The 20,641-nt window shown below is 38.8% G+C and overlaps 1 protein-coding gene across 4 annotated transcripts in view; it reads right to left on the bottom strand.

The window, feature by feature from the left end:
• Positions 1-20,641, bottom strand: part of NBEA (neurobeachin) — a gene marked incomplete at both ends in the record, with an annotated part of 550,746 nt that overhangs the window by 365,797 nt on the left and 164,308 nt on the right. For all 4 annotated transcript variants that reach the window (XM_084277996.1, XM_084277994.1, XM_084277997.1 and 1 more), the window contains 6 exons: positions 976-1,073; positions 1,182-1,244; positions 2,093-2,172; positions 12,347-12,515; positions 13,851-14,003; positions 16,254-16,362. In XM_084277996.1, the coding sequence (XP_084134122.1) occupies positions 976-1,073; positions 1,182-1,244; positions 2,093-2,172; positions 12,347-12,515; positions 13,851-14,003; positions 16,254-16,362 (672 nt within the window). The remainder of the gene's footprint in view (positions 1-975; positions 1,074-1,181; positions 1,245-2,092; positions 2,173-12,346; positions 12,516-13,850; positions 14,004-16,253; positions 16,363-20,641) is intronic.

The following is a 20,641-nucleotide window of genomic DNA, read 5'->3' as shown; positions in this document are numbered from 1 at the left end:
CTTCTCTTCTCCAGGCTGAACAGCCCCAGCTCACTCAGCCTTTCCTCACAGGGGAGATGCTCCAGGCCCTTCATCATCTTTGTAGCCCTTCTTTGGACTCTCTCCAGGAGATCCCTGTCTTTTTTATCCCAGGGAGCCCAGAACTGGTAGAAGGAAGCCCAGAACTGGACACTATACAGACAACTATAGGCAGAAAACAAAAACCTAACAGTGAATATAATGAGTCTTCTGTTCAACTAATGTCATTCAAACAGTTTTTACTACAAATATTTGTACAAAGATCTTAGAATTTTGGAAAAAATGCCTGAACTCGTCTGTTAGTGGATTTCCACCCCACCACCACTCTCCTGCATTTTACACATCCCTTGCATTTCCTGCTGTATTTTCAGAGCAGCATTAAATAAATCTACAGTAAATATTAAATTATTAACATGAAAACTACTAATCCCTGGAACAAAATTCATTACCAAGTCTGGCATAAGTAAATAACAAAAATATAATTTCTCTGGGAATAGTAAATTCTTAGTTTTACTGGTAAACAGATAAACACATGAATTCCACAGATAGCTTTTTTAATCTTTTCAGATGTAATATGAGAGGTTAGGGCATGATTTCTCTTGCTTTCCTCTTCTTCCCTCCATAGTACGTAAAACATCTGAAGACAGAACATTCAAAATTATTCTGAGATTGATACTTGGGGTTTTTTTGATGCATCTTGTTAAACACATAAGCTACTTGAGATTGAGTGACTTCAGTAGTATATTTACCTTCAAATATCATAATGATAACCTTAAGCAGAAATTATGTTCCTCTATGCCATCAAAACACTGGTTTTGACCAAAAAAATACAGCCTAAATTAATAACATTGTAGTTTGAAAGATCAGAGAGTGTGATATCTGTGTGAAAAAGAAGCAAGGTGGAGAGTGAGGATACTGGAACAACTTTTAAGATGTTTTCTCACTTCACTGTCTTACCGTATCCCATTCCTCTGATCAAAGGCAGGTATCATGGATGCTGGATGTTCAGACATCAGTGCCACTAGCAGCTGAAGCACATCATGAATATTTTCATCCTGTGTGACAAGCATCAATGTTATTCTACAAACTAACATCAACAGCCAGTTTCCCATAGAGCTGGTACAAATGGTTACAGTAAAAGATAGGTAATTGCAGAAATGTACCTCATGCATTGTTAATAAGTAATTTAATATGCTCTGCAGTTCATCTTCTTTCACTCCTCGATCCTAAAAAAACACACAACAACCCAAAACAAAAGAAAGAAAAGAAAAAGGAAGGGAATTATTCAGAGAAAATACATTCATTAAGTCTGGCTGAAGAACAAAGTTGTACCAAGTCAAACAGTCCTATTATTTTTTTTCTATTTAAACAAAAATACTTTCTTTCTTCCAATCCATTACTTTTCCATATCACATTGTCAATTCATTCCATTACCTTTCCATAGCACACTGTCAATTCAAGACAGCATGAAGTCAGCTCTCTATTCCTGCTAAAAAGGAGTCTTGGAGTGTGGGCCCTCAGATGCTGTAAACTACTACTAATGCCACTCCTCCAATCCCTAACACAGAAAGTAAAAGACAGGAGGAATAAGCCAGGCCAGAAAATACTGGGTTACAGTGTAGTGTCAAATTATACCTCAATAGATTATCATTCAGCTCTAACAGGAAAAAAGAGACCTGGACCATTTCAATATTTCAATCAGTGGTAGAACCCAAAAAAACCCAACTCCAGAAAACAAAGAGAAAGCAACACCTAACTTAACTGCCATTACTTTGTTCATTTGATCAATCAGGCAACTATCCACAGTCATATGAAAAAGGACCAAATACCTGGTTCTGTAGTGTCATACACCACTACTGCAAGTACAGTTAATAAAATGTATGTGCCATAGATTGGTGACATGAATAAGAAATATTGTGCAGATTTCCTACCTTTATGTGCATTGAAATTAACTGCATGAACATTAAAATTACCCAGACAGTTTACCTGCCAGGTGTTACATATTACTATGAAAGACCATATGACATGTATATAACAAATACCAGTCTTTCATCTCTGGAAGAGATTAGCTTACCTTCAATATAAGTTGTTTCAAAAACAGAAGCATAAATGCCCTTAGTGATATGATTTCTTTCTGTGAGGGCCGAGGACCATCTGCAAGAAGCCAAATATACCACTTTTAAATATAAACCAAGTCCTTTTAGGACTGCAGGTTCTTAAGGAAATCAAAGTTCCTACAACAGATTTAGTATTCTGTCAATTATATAAAAGTTCCTATTTGCAAATGATATCACATAAAGTTTCAGAATCACTTTTTACACCACCAATATACACAAGTGATATTTCATTTTGGGGAAAAACAGTAAATCCATATACATAGAGGGGTATTTTTCAAACAAAGACACAGGAAGATGAAAGGTAGTAATCAGGTCTAGACTCACACAACTAAATTAAGGTTTATGTTAAGGTGTCTTCACATAAGCCAGGAGTTTCAAATCCCAATATAAGTAACAACTCTCTCTATTGACTAGATTTACTCAACTGACCCAGAGTCAGTGCCCAATTCAGGATAAAAATTAGTTCTATCGACTACATTGAGCTGAATTTCACTGAAAGAAATGGGAGTTGTAACACCTAGTAGAAGCTACTGTTGGACCTGTAAACTTAAAAGCATCTGAATATAAAGTTGAATCTCACCTAAAATATGTGATAACAACCTGGAGTAACTAATCCCTTATGTTAAATACCATCTGAATGAATTCCAGCAGAGAAAGGATTAATGAAATGTTAGTGGAGGTGATTACCTGTAGCATCAACTGAAGTCATTAATCAAAGAGAAATTACTATATTAAGAAAACACTGAAAAAGTATAGCTGTAATCCAGAAAAATTTAAACCACTGTGCTTGAGGATGCATGTTAGGAAAACAGAAGTATCTAAAAAATTGAAAGAGAAACAGAGCTTGAAGAACTGTATTCACTTGAACCTTGCTCTATTGTATTTTCCACTCTCCACATTCATACATAGTTAAGGTTGAACTGGAAATTCCTCTTTTTAGGTTCCTGCTTTTCAAATCATTTGTGTCATAGCCTTAAATGTTTTAGAGAGAAAATAAATGCAGACTAATTTACTTTTTCATCAACCACTTCATCCTGTGCTGATAAACACATATCAAAGCTTAATAAAACTCTATGCCTTGGTATTATTTCCAATCCAGATGAAGGCAACTTGTTAATGAGAATTTTTTCCACTTTCAAAGTGAAGCCCCTGTTGTACAGCAGTAATTCAAGTTTGCAACATGAGCAAACCTGAAGATAAGTTATACTTGTTTGACTAGCCAAAGAGTGGTTAATCTTCTCAAGTTTTCTTCCCTGCTTAGTAGTGGAGAGAGGAGAACTGGGTAGTTATCAAAAAGAAGCAAATAAATCTCAATCTCCCCCCTCCCTGCCCTGTTCCCTTCACCATATGTAGAAAAGCTGTAAGGATATCACTATAAAAAAAACCCTATCATATAGGCTTTGGAGATAGAAGAACAGTTTTATATCCACATATTCCAATGGGACCATGAAACATCTATTTCCCATTATAAAAACAGAAGTAAGTTGGATTTTTTTGTACTAGCTGCAACTACATTAAATATTGCATGTGTTTTTATGGCAGTGCTGTGCTTCTGGCTGACAGCTATTTTTTCCCCCTAATTCAAATGCAGATTCAACTCCTCTAACTGCATCACAGAAATCTTTTTCTCCTCATACCCTCTTCCCTCCTACACCTTATTGGGATGCAGTATCAGACAGTATCTGGAAAACAAGGCCTTAAAACTAAAGCATTTTGCCTGGAAGACTGTAATTATGGCAACAGAAAACAAAACATTTAAGGTGATGGGGAGTTCTGAAAAGCATTTTTCTACCAGAAACTTTAAGGAAGGATTAAAAAAGAAGATATCCCAAATTAACTGGACAATTCTTCAAAGAAACCTGAGTTTCATACTTACTCACTTACTCCCTAGTTTCCCTGGACATGTGTGAGAACCCTGGAAAGGGTCCTTCAACATGCAAAAGATACCAAAGGAGTTCTTGTCTGCAGGTTACATGCCAAGCAGATAAAACAGAACTCCAGTCTTATTTATTGTGTATATTTTGGTTGTGGTTGGAAGCTTCACTGCATTCAAATCAGAAAAAAGGAGAAAGCCTCTACCCAAAATAGTTTATTAGTTTGAAAAATTAAACCAGGGCTGGTAGAGAAAAATAAGAGAGGCTGAAGAAAGTGGAGGCTACGTAAGCAGTAGACAGTAAAAAAGAGAGGAAGAAAGGACTGAAGTAATAGTAATGCAATAGTCATCTAATACAGATTGAATGGAATTAATTAATCTGGGAAATTCTAAAGCTACACAAAACAGATTTACCACTACGAAGCATGTTATGTCATCACACATTTTGGCTTTATTTCTATTTGAAGAACTACATTACAAGTTGAAGATTTCCTTTAAAAAATAAGTTATTGACCAAATAATGGTATAATATATGCTATAATTAAAATTATGCATTCTACACTTATACACTCAAGTATAGGGAGACAAGTAGATCTTGGTTTTCAACTCAAACCTTGAAAAGTTTTCAACTCAAACACTGAAAAAGAGTTTTTATTTATTCAATCTTTTAAGATCTGGTATAGCAATCACAACCCTCTAACACAAAATAGCAACATTCTTGTTAATTGGGAAAGAGAAAAGATCCATCCCTTATCCTACATGGGATGAGTCACTAAATAATTTCCTGCTTTTGCATTCTTTATGTATGTATTTATTGCAGATAGCACATGATTTGCATCAGATTTCTTTTAATATAAACTTGTAATAAGAGTTAGCCAGCTTCATGCAGACAAAAATAAATGGAAAAAAAAATAAATATCCAATTCATCCTTGCAGCACAGAGCAATTATAGGGGCACAAACCAGAACTAATTAAGTGGAAATAAGTAAACATATTCACAAAGGAAAGTACAATCAGTACTGGTGTTAAAAAAAAATGATTCAGAGCTTTGAATGGCAAAAATAATGATTTCTAATCCTGTCGTTGGAAATAAAATGTTGTGTTATCAGTTCTGCAAGTGAACAAATATAACATTCTTCCACCTTACTTTTTTACATGTAAAAAGCGTGATTTTTCTATTTCTTGAATTGATAAACCAGAATACAGACAGCAGAATCCAATCTCCACGCATGCAAAAATAACATCACGTTCTGTGGATCACAGAAGGACCTACTTTTTAACTCACTGGTTGCAAAGCCAATGAGAACTGAGTTCCACTCTAACCCAGCCCTTGAAATAACATTGTGATTTTTTCTATCCAAAAAAAAACCTTTATACTTTTCCTATAATAATTTCATAATTCCAATTTATCAAACTCAGGTGTTCTTGAAAATTCTATTTACTGTGAGTTAACTTGGACATTAACACCGTGTATTTTCTTTAAATATCAGTCTAGTCCTTATTTTGAGAAAACAAATCATCCAAAAAAAAAAAAAAAGACTAGTAACATTACACTATGAGACCTCTGGAAGCTTGAAGCATCATCACTGAAATGCACCCTCAAATAAAGAGTGACATCTGAGACCAACGGGATGAAGTTTAACAAGGCCAAGTGTAGAGTGCTGCACATGGGACAGAACAACCCCCTGCAGCGCTACAGGCTGGGGGAGACTGGCTGGAGAGCTGTCAGGCAGAGAAGGACCTGGGGGTGTTGGGTGACTGCAGGCTGAATAGGAGACAGCAGTGTGTCCAGGCAGCCAAGAAGGCCAATGGCATCTTGGCTTGTGTCAAAACCAGTGTGGCCAGTAGGCCTGGGGAGGTAATTGTGCCCCTGGACTGGGCATTGGTGAGGCCACACCTCGAGTGCTGTGTCCAGTTCTGGGCTCCTCACCATCAGAAGGACACTGAGGTCCTGGAGTGAGTGCAGAGAAGGGCAACCAGGCTGGGGAAGGGGCTGGAGGGCAAATCCTCTGAGGAGCGGCTGAGGGAGCTGGGGCTGTTTAGCCTGGAGAAGAGGAGGCTGAGGGGAGACCTTCTCCCCACCTACAACTACCTGAAGGGAGGTTGTAGAGAGGTGGGCGATGGTCTCTTCAGCCAGGGGACAGGAGATGGGACAAGGGGAAATGGCATGAAGCTGTGCCAGGGCAGGGACAGATTGGACATGAGAAACAAATGTTTTCCTGACAGAGTTGTCAGGGCCTGGAACAGGCTGCCCAGGGAGGGGGTTGAGTCACCTTCCCTGGATGTGTTCATAAAAAGGGTAGCTGAGGTACTTAGGGATCTGGTTTAGCTCAGGATGGGAATGGTTGGACTCGATGATCTTCAAAGGTCTCTTCCAACCTTGTGATTCTGTGATTCTGTGACTCTGTGATCTGTCCCAGCTTATACTCTTATTCATCCCTAAAATCCACAGAAGGAAATAATAATGGAAAGAAGTAATATAATTTTAAATAATTTTTACTCAATTGCCCGCTTCACTTTGTCTTCAGATGGTGCAGTTGTTGGGCAACCCTATGATCTGCTGCCTTCACATCTTATTCTGTACGAATTAATAAAATCATAAAGGCATGCACATGGCAAAACAAGAGAACAGCTATAATTACACTTATAATCACAGCTCTGCTCTGACATGTAAAATATAATAAATATTAAAGATTCTTTCCTGTCGAAATTGGTTTGACTTTTTCTACTCTTCCTGACATCAGAATTATTTCACAAGTTTACTTTTAATACAGTCTTAACGAAACACAAGTTGGTTTTGTACCTATAACTGGTAATTTAATTTAATTTAAAAAAAAAACCACAAACAACAACAAAAAATGGAAAGTGAAACTCACAATTTTGAACAGAAAACTTGCCTCCACTATCTGGCTCTATATCTGAAATGTAAAACCTACTGAGAATAAGTAGCAAACAAGATGATAAGTACCCATTTTGGAAAAGAGTTTCTAATATTCCAGAAGGAAAGAAACCAACAAGAAATCCATATACTGAATCCAAGGAAAAATACAACTTGAAGTGTTTCAGTGTTGCTGAAATGATAGTCCTAGATCAGGAAGCATCATGCTACTAAAATGCCTGCATGACTAAGCTTTCTTTCTAATATGACAGCAAATTATTTGAAAGCACTATAACATATGCAGTCAACTTTCATCTATTGGTAAGATTTCCATTAAAGTCTTGAGAGCTGGAAATTCTGCTGTCAACTTAGAGTTTCAGTTGCCTCTGATAATGAAATACCAGAATATTTTCTCATATTATGACTTTCTTTCTGTTTCTTAGAGTAAAATTATTAGTCATAGATAACAGGTCCTGTTTTATTATTTTGAAGTATCAAATGCTACTTAAAATGCATCAGTTCTCAAATTCTCACAATAGTATTTTTACAGTGTAAATTTCTTACTTTTGCAAACTTGTTTTTACAAATTATTCAACATTTTAAACAAATTATAAACTTTCCAGCTACATGGGGCAGTAGTGGCTGTGTGCAGACTAATAAAAATCAAAAAAAACCCCAAAATCATGGAACAGTTAACTTTTTAAAATATTGGGATTGGTGATGTTATGAATTGTTGAAAATAGAGTTGTAAAGAAGAAAGCATTAAGCATATTAAAGAGTATTAAGAGACTATAACCCTGAATCAGCCAGACCAGCACATCACATTGGCAGACTGCACTTAAAGGTAAGAGCATCTGGTGAAGAAAAGCAGTGTAATATCCAGGTGATTAAACATTTGGAGAAGTTTTCAAGAATTTTATCAATCAAAAGTAATCAATGTGTATTTGATAAAAAAAAAAACAACCCCCTAATATGAAATTAAGTTAATGTGAAATTAAATTGACACATCACCTCAGCAATTATTATATATCCACAGTCATTTGCTTGCAAATCATCACAGTTATTACAGCTGCATTAGTCAGAAGCAGAAGCTACCTGTGAAATAATAGCAACAAAAAAAAGTCCTTGTGCTGATTTACATGAAGAAAATCCCATAGTTAGGGAGGATTTGCACATCCATTGTTATGTCACTGATTTTCCTCTCTGATTAGCTGACATCCTTCAACTCCACACAAGGGAAACCATTTTCACAGACAGAAAAGAGACTACAACAAAATACTTTCTAATAGTTGTATCCATTACTTTCTGCAGTTTAAGCAACAGGGAGGAAGGGAGAGGAACGAGGAAGAAAGTTGAGATTAACCTAAAAAGTCAAGTTTATCTATAAATCTATCTAAAGGAAATGAATAGTGTGAATTCAGATGTTGTGGATAATAATATGCCATCCAGAGAGACCTGGACAGGCTGGAGAGCTGGGCAGGGAGAAACCAGATGAGGGTCAACAAAAGCAAGTGGAGAGTCTGGCACCTGGGGAGGAATAACTGCTGGAATCAGGACAGGCTGGGGGATGAGCTGCTGGAGAAGAGCTCTGTGGAGAAGGACCTGGGGGTCCTGGTAGATGACAGGTTGGCCATGAGCCAGCAGTGTGCCCTGGGGGCTGAGAGAGACAATGGGATCCTGGGGGGCATCAGGAGGAGTGTGGCCAGCAGGTCACAGGAGGGGATCCTCCCCCTCTACTCTGCCCTGGTCAGGCCCCACCTGGAATGTTGTGTCCAGTTCTGGGCTTCCTGGGATAGAAAGGACAGGGATCTCCTGGAGAGAGTCCAAAGAAGGGCTACAAAGATGATGAAGGGCCTGGAGCATCTCTCCTATGAGGAAAGGCTGAGTGAGCTGGGACTGGTCAGCCTGGAGAAAAGAAGACTAAGGGGGGACCTTATGAATGTTTATAAATATCTGAAGTATGGGATGCAGGGGGAATGGGCAGCCCCTTTTCAGTGTCTGTGGAGACAGGACAAGGGGCAATGGCTGCAAGTTGGAGCACAGGAAGTTCCACAGCAACATGGGGAAGAACTTTTCCCCAGTGAGGATGCCAGAGCCCTGGGATAGGCTGCCCAGGGAGGTGGTGGATTCTCCATCTCTGGAGAGATTCCAGCCCCGTCTGGACGCCTGTCTGTGCAATATGAGCTGGGGAGCTGCTTTGGCAGGGGGGTTGGACCCTATGATCTCTCCAGGTCCCTTCCCACCCCTAAGATTCTGTGATTCTAGGATTTAGAAAATGCCTGTGGCCTCCCAGTTTATCAAACACCTTCCCAACTAATGTATAAGGGACTCAGTAATTGTGGTTTTTGTTGTCACATTGCTACACCAACCAACCAGGAGTTTGCATGATCTGACTACTTTCAGGGACCTACCTTGTTGCTTTCCTGAGAAAACCAGAATATTGTCTGGAACTGACAGAAACGAGAAGAGAATGTACTGTATCCTTAAAATAGGTAACAAAGAAAGAAAAAGTAAGGAAGTAAAACAGCCACAGGTTTGCTAATTTAGAGTTAACTGATTCCTTTCTCATTCCTCATTTTTTTTGTCCTTGTGTACCCCATGCCTTCTGTTCAGATTTTAATGAATACACCATGTATTCTTTTCCCAGCCATTCAAGTGGCATTACACATACAAATACTCCAGAAATACAGTTAACTGCAGAGAGGCAGATCTGGGTGAGATAAAAACATGCTGTACCTCCTACTGAAGGAAATGGCACATTGGTTCCAGAAAAGAGCAAGCCTAGCCAGAGGGAAGGCTGTAACATGCACTACATTTTCAAAGTGTTGTTAGGTACTAGCATCATGACATAGAAGTGGGGATTCTTTAATTAAAAACAAAACAAAACCAAAAAACCCCTACAAAAATAAAACCCAAACCCAGAAAGAATTTCAGTAATAACAAGTAGAGAATATTATCAAACTTAGAGTCTCCAACAGTTGAGCAATTTTCCAGGTGTATTTAGGTGTAAGTATGGTTGACAGCTGGAAATTTTACCTCCCAACAGCTGGTCACTCAACAGCCATAAATACAATGCACATCAGCTTTTTAATGTCCTGATTTCTCACTCTCATATGGTGAAGTTGTTGGATGGTACAACTGTGCCTATGCAGCACAGCAGTGTAAACCTCAACAGAGTAGAGCTCTGAAAGCAGGAAGCTTTCAGAGGATGAAGTCCATCCCATGGTAGGATTCAGGTCACCCTAATTTCAGATGTCTACATGGTATGTGCCAACATGTGACCCTTGCTTTGAACCTTTCCCTGAAGTCAGTGGGGATCTGATCAATATAACCAATGAGTCTGGAAAGCAGCTAGATTCCAAACTAAACAGTTCTTTAGGCTCTGTCAACTACAGTTAGGACACAGCATCCTAAACATACTCATCAGTGTGATATATATGCCATAAGGTATCCAGAATATCTGTACAGAACAAGCAGGTTTGATGCAGGATGGAAAGGCCCCATCTGGAGTCCTGTGTCCAGATCTGGGGCCCCAATACAAGAAGGATGTGGAACTGTTGGAGAGGGTTCAGAGGAGCCACAAGGATGATTAGAGGGCTGGAGCACCTAATCAGAGGGAGCTGGGCTGGTTCAGCCTGGAGAAGAGAAGGCTGTGGGGGGACCTCATTGCAGCCTTCCAGTCCCTGAAGGGAGTTTATAGGCAGGAGGGGAATCAACTTTTTAAAAGAGCAGATAATGGCAGGACAAGGGGGAATGGACTAAAGCTAAAGGAGGGAAGGTTTAGATTAGATCTTAGGGGGAAGTTTTTTACAGAGAGAGTGGTGAGGGGCTGGAACAGGCTGACCAGAGAGGGGGTGGATGCCCCGTCCCTGGAGGTGTTCAAGGCCAGGTTGGATGGGGCCCTGGGCAACCTTGTGTAGCTCCAGGCCTGGAGGTTGGTGTCCCTGCCTGTGGCAGGGGGGTTGGAGCTCTATGATCCTTGGGGTCCCTTCCAACCCAGACCATTCTGTGATTCTATGAAAGGATAGCTGCAGCCTTTGGAAAGGCAGGTGGGATGCCCCACAGACTAAAATGATACTAGAAACCCTTAAGCAACCGACTCCTGCATTTCACTGTCATTAAGCAGCAGGCAACTAGCTCAGATGGAGACACATTCATCATAAGTACCAAAAATGAACTTGATTTCATTTTGGTAGAGAGAATCCAGAATGGGTGTAAAAGGAAAAGAAATTTTATCAGTGACAAAAATTTCAATCTACTTTAGTAACCACCACAGTTAATTCTCACAATCTGCTCTAACTTCTCATTCAGTGAACAGAGAATAGAGACACAGTGTGCTTAGGTATTTTTAAATCACATTTAAATAATTTTATGAAGAATATTTTTCATTTAATAATACATTTATAGCCCCATGACAGTACTATAAACAAGGTCCCAGCTCCCAGAACATCTCTTTCTGTAAGCCTTGACAACTTACAACTTCACTGCCTATTAGGATACCTAATCTAGGATAAGAATTGATCCTTCCATATTTAATTATTAAAAAAATAAAAAGAAAACATAAAAAAAACCCCTATGCATGGAGTTTACAGTTGAAGAATTATCAAATAACTTCTATGCCTTCACATTCTTAAATATGTGACAGCACTAAAACATCCCTCAATTATTCAATTTCTTAGCATGACAGTAATAGTTAGAGAATAAAAATAATAAATTCTCCATATCACTTAATTTTTTAAGGGGCTATCAGCCAAATCCTCTCTGCTTTACACAAGTAGTCAGCTAAATGTAATGACATTACAGCTGGAGTGTATAGGATTAGAGTGATTTGATGGTCTGGTTAATACACATCTGTTCCATGCAGCACTTAGCCCATATGTATTACTGTATTTTGCTCTTGCCATCATTCAGTGGTTCCTGAGCTGAGCTAAGCTAAGCACGTGGCTATAAGTAAAGTTAAACAAATCTCTATTTTGTAAATGGTAGAAAAAATGATGAAACTGGAAATGCATCATCAGAGATATCAGCAGTCCAAACAAGAAGCTTCCACACTGTTTTCAAGGCCACTTAATACTAAGAATCAATCAAAACTCTTTGGCATGTGAGATAGACTTAACATTTCCTCTCTGGTACAGAAGAAAAATCACTGGTTTTTGTATGTTTTCCAAAGTATGCCCACAGAAGTGTACTCTGTGTAAGGACCAGATTTGGAATCTTCTGAGAATACATCTAAACATAAGGGATTATCATTGGAAGTGTATTACACACCCAAATTATCTGTCTGTTACATCATCATCCTGTTACATCATCATTCTGTTGCATCATCCTTCTGCTGTTGACCACTGGTACCAATTACTACCATTTCTTTCCCTACACATCTGAGGAACCTTCACACATTTGCATGATAAACCTTCCTATACAAGAAATGCCCATCATTTCTTTCTCATGCATTGTACTTACCTAATCCTTTAGGAGTAATGCCACTGCTATCAGCAGGATTAACCACCCAGTAGTAATATTTCAGTGTGTGCATTAACTGCAGTACTGTTCCTACTCTGCGGATGGTGTTGTAGATTGTAGCAGTCCCAATGAATTCAGCTGACAAATAGGTGTACAAAGACAGCTGTACCTGAAGAAGGAAATAGTTATTAGCATAAATAGAGTTAAATATTAATAAGCTTAATTCACAGGGGGTTTTAGGATTTATTTGGAGATGATATAAAAAGCTAAAAAATAATTACAAAAAAATTCACTTGGGGCAGGGAGTAAAATGACCCCCAGAGCTCCCTTCAAAACTAAATTATCCATGATTGTATAAATTATGTCATGATAAACATGCTGGTTTGTTATCTGTTTTGGCTCTCTACATTAAAAGTATAGAAATGCCAGATTTCAGGACTATGTACTTTTCACTTTGATCATTATTCCACAGCTGTGATTATTTAGGAAACCAACTTATTCATTAGCACCAGGGATGAATGATAACTTTTTAGTTTTAATCAAACCAAAATACGTAATTTAAGAGAAAATGAACATAGACACAAGTGTAAAAACGATACTGTAACTTTTGTTGACAATTAAAAAGATATATTTTATGCTTAATCTTTAGGAAAACAATGTAATAAAACCACTGAGAAAAAATTACTCTTTCTAGAAACAGACTTTTGATAGACTTAGCCAGAATGTTAGGCAAGGATGTGACTGCTTTTAGAAACTTATGAAAGACATTGGAGAATGTAGTTAAACAAGGTATAGTCTTCATGATAAAAAAGATTTTTGCCATTACAATGTTACAAAATTGAAAAATTAAAACCCTAATTACCATGGTATAAAAGAATCATAGAATCATAGGGGTTGGAAGGGACCTGGAGAGATCATGGGGTCCAACCCCCCTGCCAAAGCAGCTCCCCAGCTCATATTGCACAGACAGGCGTCCAGACGGGGCTGGAATCTCTCCAGAGATGGAGACTCCACCACCTCCCTGGGCAGCCTGTCCCAGGGCTCTGGCACCCTCACTGGGGAAAAGTTCTTCCCCATGTTGGTGTGGAACTCCCTGTGCTCCAACTTGCAGCCATTGCCCCTTGTCCTGTCTCCACAGACACTCAAAAGGGGCTGCCCATTCCCCCTGCATCCCATCCTTCAGATATTTATAAACATGAATAAGGTCCCCCCTTAGTCTTCTTTCCTCCAGGCTGAACAGTCCCAGCTCACTCAGCTTTCCTCATAGGGGAGATGCTCCAGGCCCTTCATCATCTTTGTAGCCTCCTCTGGACTCTCTCCAGGAGATCCCTGTCCTTTTTATCCCAGGGAGCCCAGAACTGGACACAACACTCCAGGTGGGGCCTGACCAGGGCAGAGTAGATGGGGAGGATCCCCTCCTTCGACTGTTGGCCACACTCCTCCTGATGCCCCCCAGAAAGAATACTTGTAGGAGAGTCATAACACCATTCAAATGTACAATTACCTTTGCAGGGGTATGAATCCAGATAGCAGGATTAAAAAGGATGTGGTCACATAATTGCTTCAGCAGAGGTGCTCCATGAGATAACCCATCCAAATATTTTGCAAATGATAAAAACTGTTCCAGAACTGCTCTGGTTATATGAACTCTAGATGACTGGGGAAAAATAATCAGAAAGGACAACAATAAAGAAATCAAGTGATACATTCACCAGACTCATCATTGCTAAATACACACAACGTTATATGTTTTTATGCCAATGAATATGAAAAGAAAATCAGCAACTTATACTTGGTAATAATATCCAATGGCTATGGGTTAAAAACATTCATCAATATCCAAGGTTAAATCCTTTTCTTTGGTTTTCTTTTTTAATTATAATCTGGTCAGGATTCTACATTTTACACTACAGTGCCTTGAGAACTTCAGCTGAAGTCCTTAAACCTTCTTTAATTAATTCTGTGTCTTGCTGAAAATGGATTTCTCAGGATGTAAATATACATTGCTGGTAGACTTTCTTTTGTTTCTTAAATATAAGTAGGTATTTGAAGTTCAAGGTTTCCTCAGATTTCAAGACAGTCCTTTAGTTTCACAGCACAGGCTATAAAATCATGGTTGAGAGCTGTTCCTATGCAGTAACATGGCACACAGGCTTTGACAGGCTTCTTTACACACCAAATTAATAAAAGTAACCAATAGGAAAAAAACACTAAACATCCTTCCCTTTGTGTTCCCTAAAAAAAAATAATCTTCCATTTACTTTTAATGCTTTAAGTACAGTCTGGGAACATGCAGATTGGTTATTTTTAGAAGTGAAGTCCATTTGTCAGTAATTTAAGTTCAGCCTGGATGCTGAGCTTCCCTTGGCTTGTACTTCACAACAAATAGTCTGCAACTAATAAGAACAAAAATGTTATTTTCAAGTTGAAGTCAGGAAAAAAAAAAAAAGGAAAAGCTTTCTGTCCTCTGAGGTATTTGATCCCATGGAAATGAGCAACAAATAATTTACAAATTTTAAAATTGAGCCTAGCTAGAAAATAAAAGGATTTTTTTCTTGCCATGTGTGCCAACTGAATATATAAAATAAAATAAAATACATCCTTTTGAAAAGGAGAATATAGCATAAAAAAACCCAGAAAATGGCATATGCTGTAAGAATTATGTTGTGACAGAAATCAATCAAAATCCTTTAAATATTCACATACACTGAGTTTAATGATTGTCACAGGTGTTAATTAGAACACTACATAATCTTTTTTTCTTTTAAATTTCATTTACAACATTCTAAATTGATGTATTTGGTGTGTGTAAACCATAGTGCTTTGCTCAAGGGGGACTCCAGGGGGGCTCACCAGCCTGCCTGTATATAACTTACAGACCTGGAGCTAACAGCTCTGTAAATTCATTTTCCTATGTCATGACAAACCCTACCACCAGAAAAAAACCCCACACCTCAGACTAGTTCTTCAACATCCTAAATCACACTTACTTGGTGCAGAAAACACAAAAGCATAGACAATAAACTGCTTTTAGCTATTACCACAGTGAAGGTAAAAATCTTTCTGCTATAAGAATGCATTTCTCTAGCTGGAAATCACACAGGGAGCAGAACAAGAGAAATAATTTACCATTCTTCTTCAAAGCACATTACATTTTACAGGTGAGATTATTATTGTTTCACTTTGCCACTGGACAACACAAAGCCCTGGCTGTAACGTTTACTCAGAGAACTGTTATACAGACCTAATGCTAATGAAAAATACAGGAGCAGACTTTCAAGAATGTTGAAGCCATGAGATTCAACTAGAAGAGTTTTACTACTTCAGTACAGCTGAGAGTAGTTTGTTTTCAGATTATTACATGGCAGGAATGTGTTGAGCTTTGGGTGAGGAGGCAGGTAATCTCTATCTCTATCTCTGTTGAGCATCTGAACTGCACCTCAGTTTTGTGACAACTGGTCATCAGGTCTGAAAATCAGCAAGTAAATGCAACTGTTTCTTTCAGAACAGGATTCATTTTTATTAAGATACACACACAATCAAAAAAAGATTTTAAACCTAATTTTTGACATGTCTGTGATACATTTGCACAAACTGAGCACTAGAACTTTCCTAAATGAGAGTTCAGGGGACAGAGAGTGGAAAGCAAAAATATAAACACATGAAAGTGATTCACAAACAGATCTAAAGGAAAAACAAACAGGATCAATCCAGAAAAGTGATGATTTCAGGACAGGCATAGATAAGGAAAGTGAAAAGACTCCTGTGAACAATGTATAAGTATTGCAAATAAAAACTGTAGATCACAAATACACTTTATTCCACCAGTCCTTTGGCTAAGTGATTGAAAATGCCACAGTGACAGTAGAAATAATAAGAACAAGATAAACACCCCTCCCAAACATACCTTTTCAAGGAGATAGCCAATGACTAGAAAGCCTTTTCCACCAAGCATTTGTTCTTGCATGGCTACTGAACTCTTAAGAAGCTCAACCAAGAAAGCCAACAGGGTAGCACTGCATGGAAAGGAAAAGCAATGTTTTCAGATTACAAATGTAGAAACCCCACACTTTTTTACATTCCTAACATCCACCAGCTACTAAGTGAATGGGAACAGGCTTAAAGTGGTGAACAAATGCTTGAGTAATACAAAACTTACTTCTTCTGTTGACAAATTTCTCCAATGATTGCTTACATATTACAACAGTAGGAGTATTCAAACAGAAGCACAAAGTCATTATCCCAGGTTTACATACCCCTTCCTGCAGCTGGTAGTTGTACCTAAAGGTTTTACAGTTGGAAGAGGCAGCTGACAGTTTTAGAAAGATGCAGTCAAGGGGCCAAGTCAACTATTTTACCATCCAGATTTCGTTAAATAGCAAAATTTGCAGCCTCTAGGTACATCATCATTCCACACTTTCAGTCCCTAGAGGCACGACTTCCACAGAAATCAGGCATAAAACAGCTGAACATGCACGTGGACCACGATGCCCAGCACAAACCACAGTGGAACAACAGCAGGGTGGAGAGCTTCCCTCTTACTTTCTCCAGACCAAACATGACAGATGTAAGCCTGAGCAAATATAGGTTGAGAACCTTTTTCATCCAGTTAGGAAAGCACAGATTGATTCTAGAGGCCATAAGGAAATCACCCAGCAGTGCTCAGTCCACATCTGTAAGTGAGGTGTTCAGAAAGCACAGGGAGGTAAAATCATTGTTGAGAAAAGGTTACAGTTGAGAAACCGAAGAGATATGGAAGACTTCAGGGGACAGGCTTGGCAAGAAAATGAGACTTTGTTATGAAAACCAAGAGCAGAAACATGACAGATCATTGCACTGTGGGAGAAGAATCACAATTGAGTCTTGGGTGGTGAGAGGGAAACAAAAATATACTCTATAACTGAAAAACCCAAGGAAAGGGAGAAAGAAAAAAACCCACATTGATGACAGAAAGAAAATATTTAAAGTCATTTTTCAAGTATCTCAAAAAGGTGGATGATGGAATGCATTGTCCTGCAGATACAATTCACACATAAAGTCATTATTCCTCTTCTAAAATAAAATAGGTATAACAGCTCCTAGCTGTACAGACAAATATCTGCAACCATGAAGGTTCTCACACAGGAGGTGGGCAGAGGCAAGGGTGGAAACTGTGGCTTTTGCAGCTCTGGAAAATTAATGAAAGGAAATGCTCAGCCTGCATTTTATAAATTTCAACTTTATGAACAGTATCTTCTCAGCTGAACATTCACTTGCTCTCCAAACACAATCTTTTACCTTGAAATAAGTGTTGAGATTGGCTAAGCCATGCCAGCACCAAAAAATAATCGATGTGCTGTGGAAAAAAATGATTTATTCTATTTGGTGAGCAAGGCTGCCATGTGAAAAGTCCACAGTGTAGGCAAAGTACGTGCTGTGAACATGAAAGACTGCCTTGTCTTGCTTCATTGTTGAATGGTCACAATAATCAGTCTAAAATCACATACAAAATGCTCCACGGAGTGTCAGCAGTAAAAGAACACAGATAATATCCATTTACAGTACTCCAAAGCTTTTATCAAAACAACCTGTCAAGCTGTCACATCAATTTCAAACCAGATTATATGCATCAATTTTTTCTTACCCTGACTGAAAGTTTCTATTGTATTTGTCATCTAAAATAGGATACTCATCATTTTTACTACATGACAATCCATAAGAAGCTCATGTAAAGGGTTGGAGATTTATATTTAGAAACTCTTTAAAAAAAAAGTGAGTAAGTCAAAGAAAACTCCATATAGATGGTGCTTATTATCATCTTTTAAGAGTAACCTGAGGACTTCAGGACAACCAATTATGTATGAAGTTATGAAACAGAATATGTCTTTGCAGGATTAGGAACTAAATTACAATAATAAATACTACTAATATTTTATTGGAAAGTAACAAAATATTCTTAAAATGGATTTAAAAGACTGTTGTACCATGAACCAGACACAAGTTCTACTTCCACACAGGATTTATCAAAAGCTCCTTTTTTTTGTCTTTCAGCTTATTTGCCCATTCTATGAACTTTGATGTAAATTCATGGGCTGGAGTTACTCTTATATTAATACAATCTCTATGCAATTGCTAGAAATCCTGATAAAACCCCCAATACAAGTTATAAAACACACTGATGCCCTAACAATAAAGATTTTTCTCTCTATCCATCTCCTCAAGCACACATAAACCACACCAGTGAACTCAGGAATAATCAGTGGCCAGTTAATATTTAACCACTCCACAGACACAGAAAGATTCAAGCTGGTTCTATGCAGGAAAGACTGAATCAGCAGTCAGATGCTGAGCCCAAATATCAATTTTTAGCCATTAACCATCTTTATGTGGGGCATGGATGAACTAATTAATCCTGCCTGCCCACATTAGTTCTGCCCAGAGCTACCTGAGGTGTCACTGCAAAGTGATGCCAGTTCCTAGTTCCAGGAAAATGTATTAATTCAGCCAATACTTTTGTGCATGAGATATGCCTTTTCCTAAGTCCAAAAGGGCTTTTAACATCTATTGAACCAGACACATAATAACACCACAAGCCAGCTCTGCAGAGTCAGCTCAGGTCTGCAAGCAGCACCTCGTAGCTTCTCATCCTTCACCCTTATCCAAGATTGCCACCATAAATAATAGACCTGACCAGAGTATATAGTAATTCAAATCTTGGGCTAGCACATGTGAATGCATCATTACACTTTACACCTCCAAGCACATAAAAAATTCCAAGTACCAGAAAAAGCAGCAGTTAAGGAGAAGCACCTGCCACTCAGCCAGAGGCACAAGGAAGGTTGTTGAGGTGAATACTGTACAGGATCGCAGTACTGATGAAAATTAACACCTTAATCAAATGTAACTAGCTGTTTGTCCACATCATCATGCAGGAAATGAAACAATTAAGAGAGCTGTAATATTTTCACTGGTTTTAAATTTTCACTGCACTTCCAGCACTGAAGCTATTCCTACCTGAGGATGATGAACAGAGACAGGCAGGAATCAGACTACAACCTTAGTCTGATTTACTTTTTTCCCAGAAATCTTCATAGAATCATAGAATGGTCTGGGTTGGAAGGGACCTCAAGGATCACAGAGCTCCAACCCCCCTGCCACAGGCAGGGACACCAACCTCCAGGCCTGGAGCTACACAAGGCTGCCCAGGGCCCCATCCAACCTGGCCTTGAACACCCCCAGGGATGGGCATCCACCACCTCTCTGGGCAGCCTGTTCCAGCACCTCACCACTCTCTCTGTAAAAAACTTCCTCCTAATATCTAATTTAAACTGTCCTTCCTTTAGTTTTAAACCATTCCCCCTTGTCCTGCCATTACCTGCTCTTTTAAAAAGTCAAATCCCCTCTTGCCTATAAGCTCCCTTCAGGCACTGGAAGGCTGCAATGAGGTCCCCCCGCAGCCTTCTCTTCTCCAGCCTGAACAAGCCCAGCTCCCCCAGCCTCTCTTCGTAGGGGAGCTGCTCCAGCCCTCTGATCATCCTTGTGGCTCCTCTGAACCCTCTCCAACAGTTCCACATGCTTCTTGTATTGGGGGCCCCAGACCTGGACACAGGACTCCAGATGGGGCCTCCCGAGGGCAGAGCAGAGAGGGACAATCCCCTCCCTGTCCCTGCTGCCACCCCTCTGCTGATGGAGCCCAGGATCTTGCCTACACTTGTTTCAGGTGAAACTTCTTTTTTTTTGGAGGAGGAAGGAAGGAATGAAACTGCACTAAACAACACCTGCTGCACAAAACACTGTTTTTACATGGTCTATCTTCTATAGTATCTGCTAGAGCACATTGAATCTGCCTGAAAAGACCCAGCAGTTAACAATTCTTTGATAAGCTTTCCCAGCCTCTTGAAAATTTCTCTTTCACCACATGTTTAGGCTGACCTCAAGTGTGTATATATATAAATATCTATAAATCCACGCTGACATAATGGATCTTTTCTCCTCAATACTGCGTTCTAAGAGTTTGATCTTCTAGAGACCTGGCTACCTAATTTAGTAGATTTTATCCAGAACTTCTAATATATTTCTAAGGATAATCAATGAACATAGTCATCTTGGCAGCTGAAAATAAATTAATCCTGAAGATTTTAAACCCAAAATTTGTTATCAGCAGAACCAGGTTGCCAATATTATGTTTTTAAAAAGGTTGCTGTTGACAGAGGGGAAATAATCTTGATTAGAAGCCTGTCTTCTAGGAGGAATAATTTTTCAAACAGAGTTTAACAAACTTACCAGTAACTAAAATGCATCGGATTGTTGCAGGGC

This window comes from Gallinula chloropus, assembly GCF_964237585.1.
Source record: "Gallinula chloropus genome assembly, chromosome: 1".
NCBI classification, from domain to species: domain Eukaryota; kingdom Metazoa; phylum Chordata; class Aves; order Gruiformes; family Rallidae; genus Gallinula; species Gallinula chloropus.
This window is presented reverse-complemented; position numbering and strand designations above follow the sequence as displayed.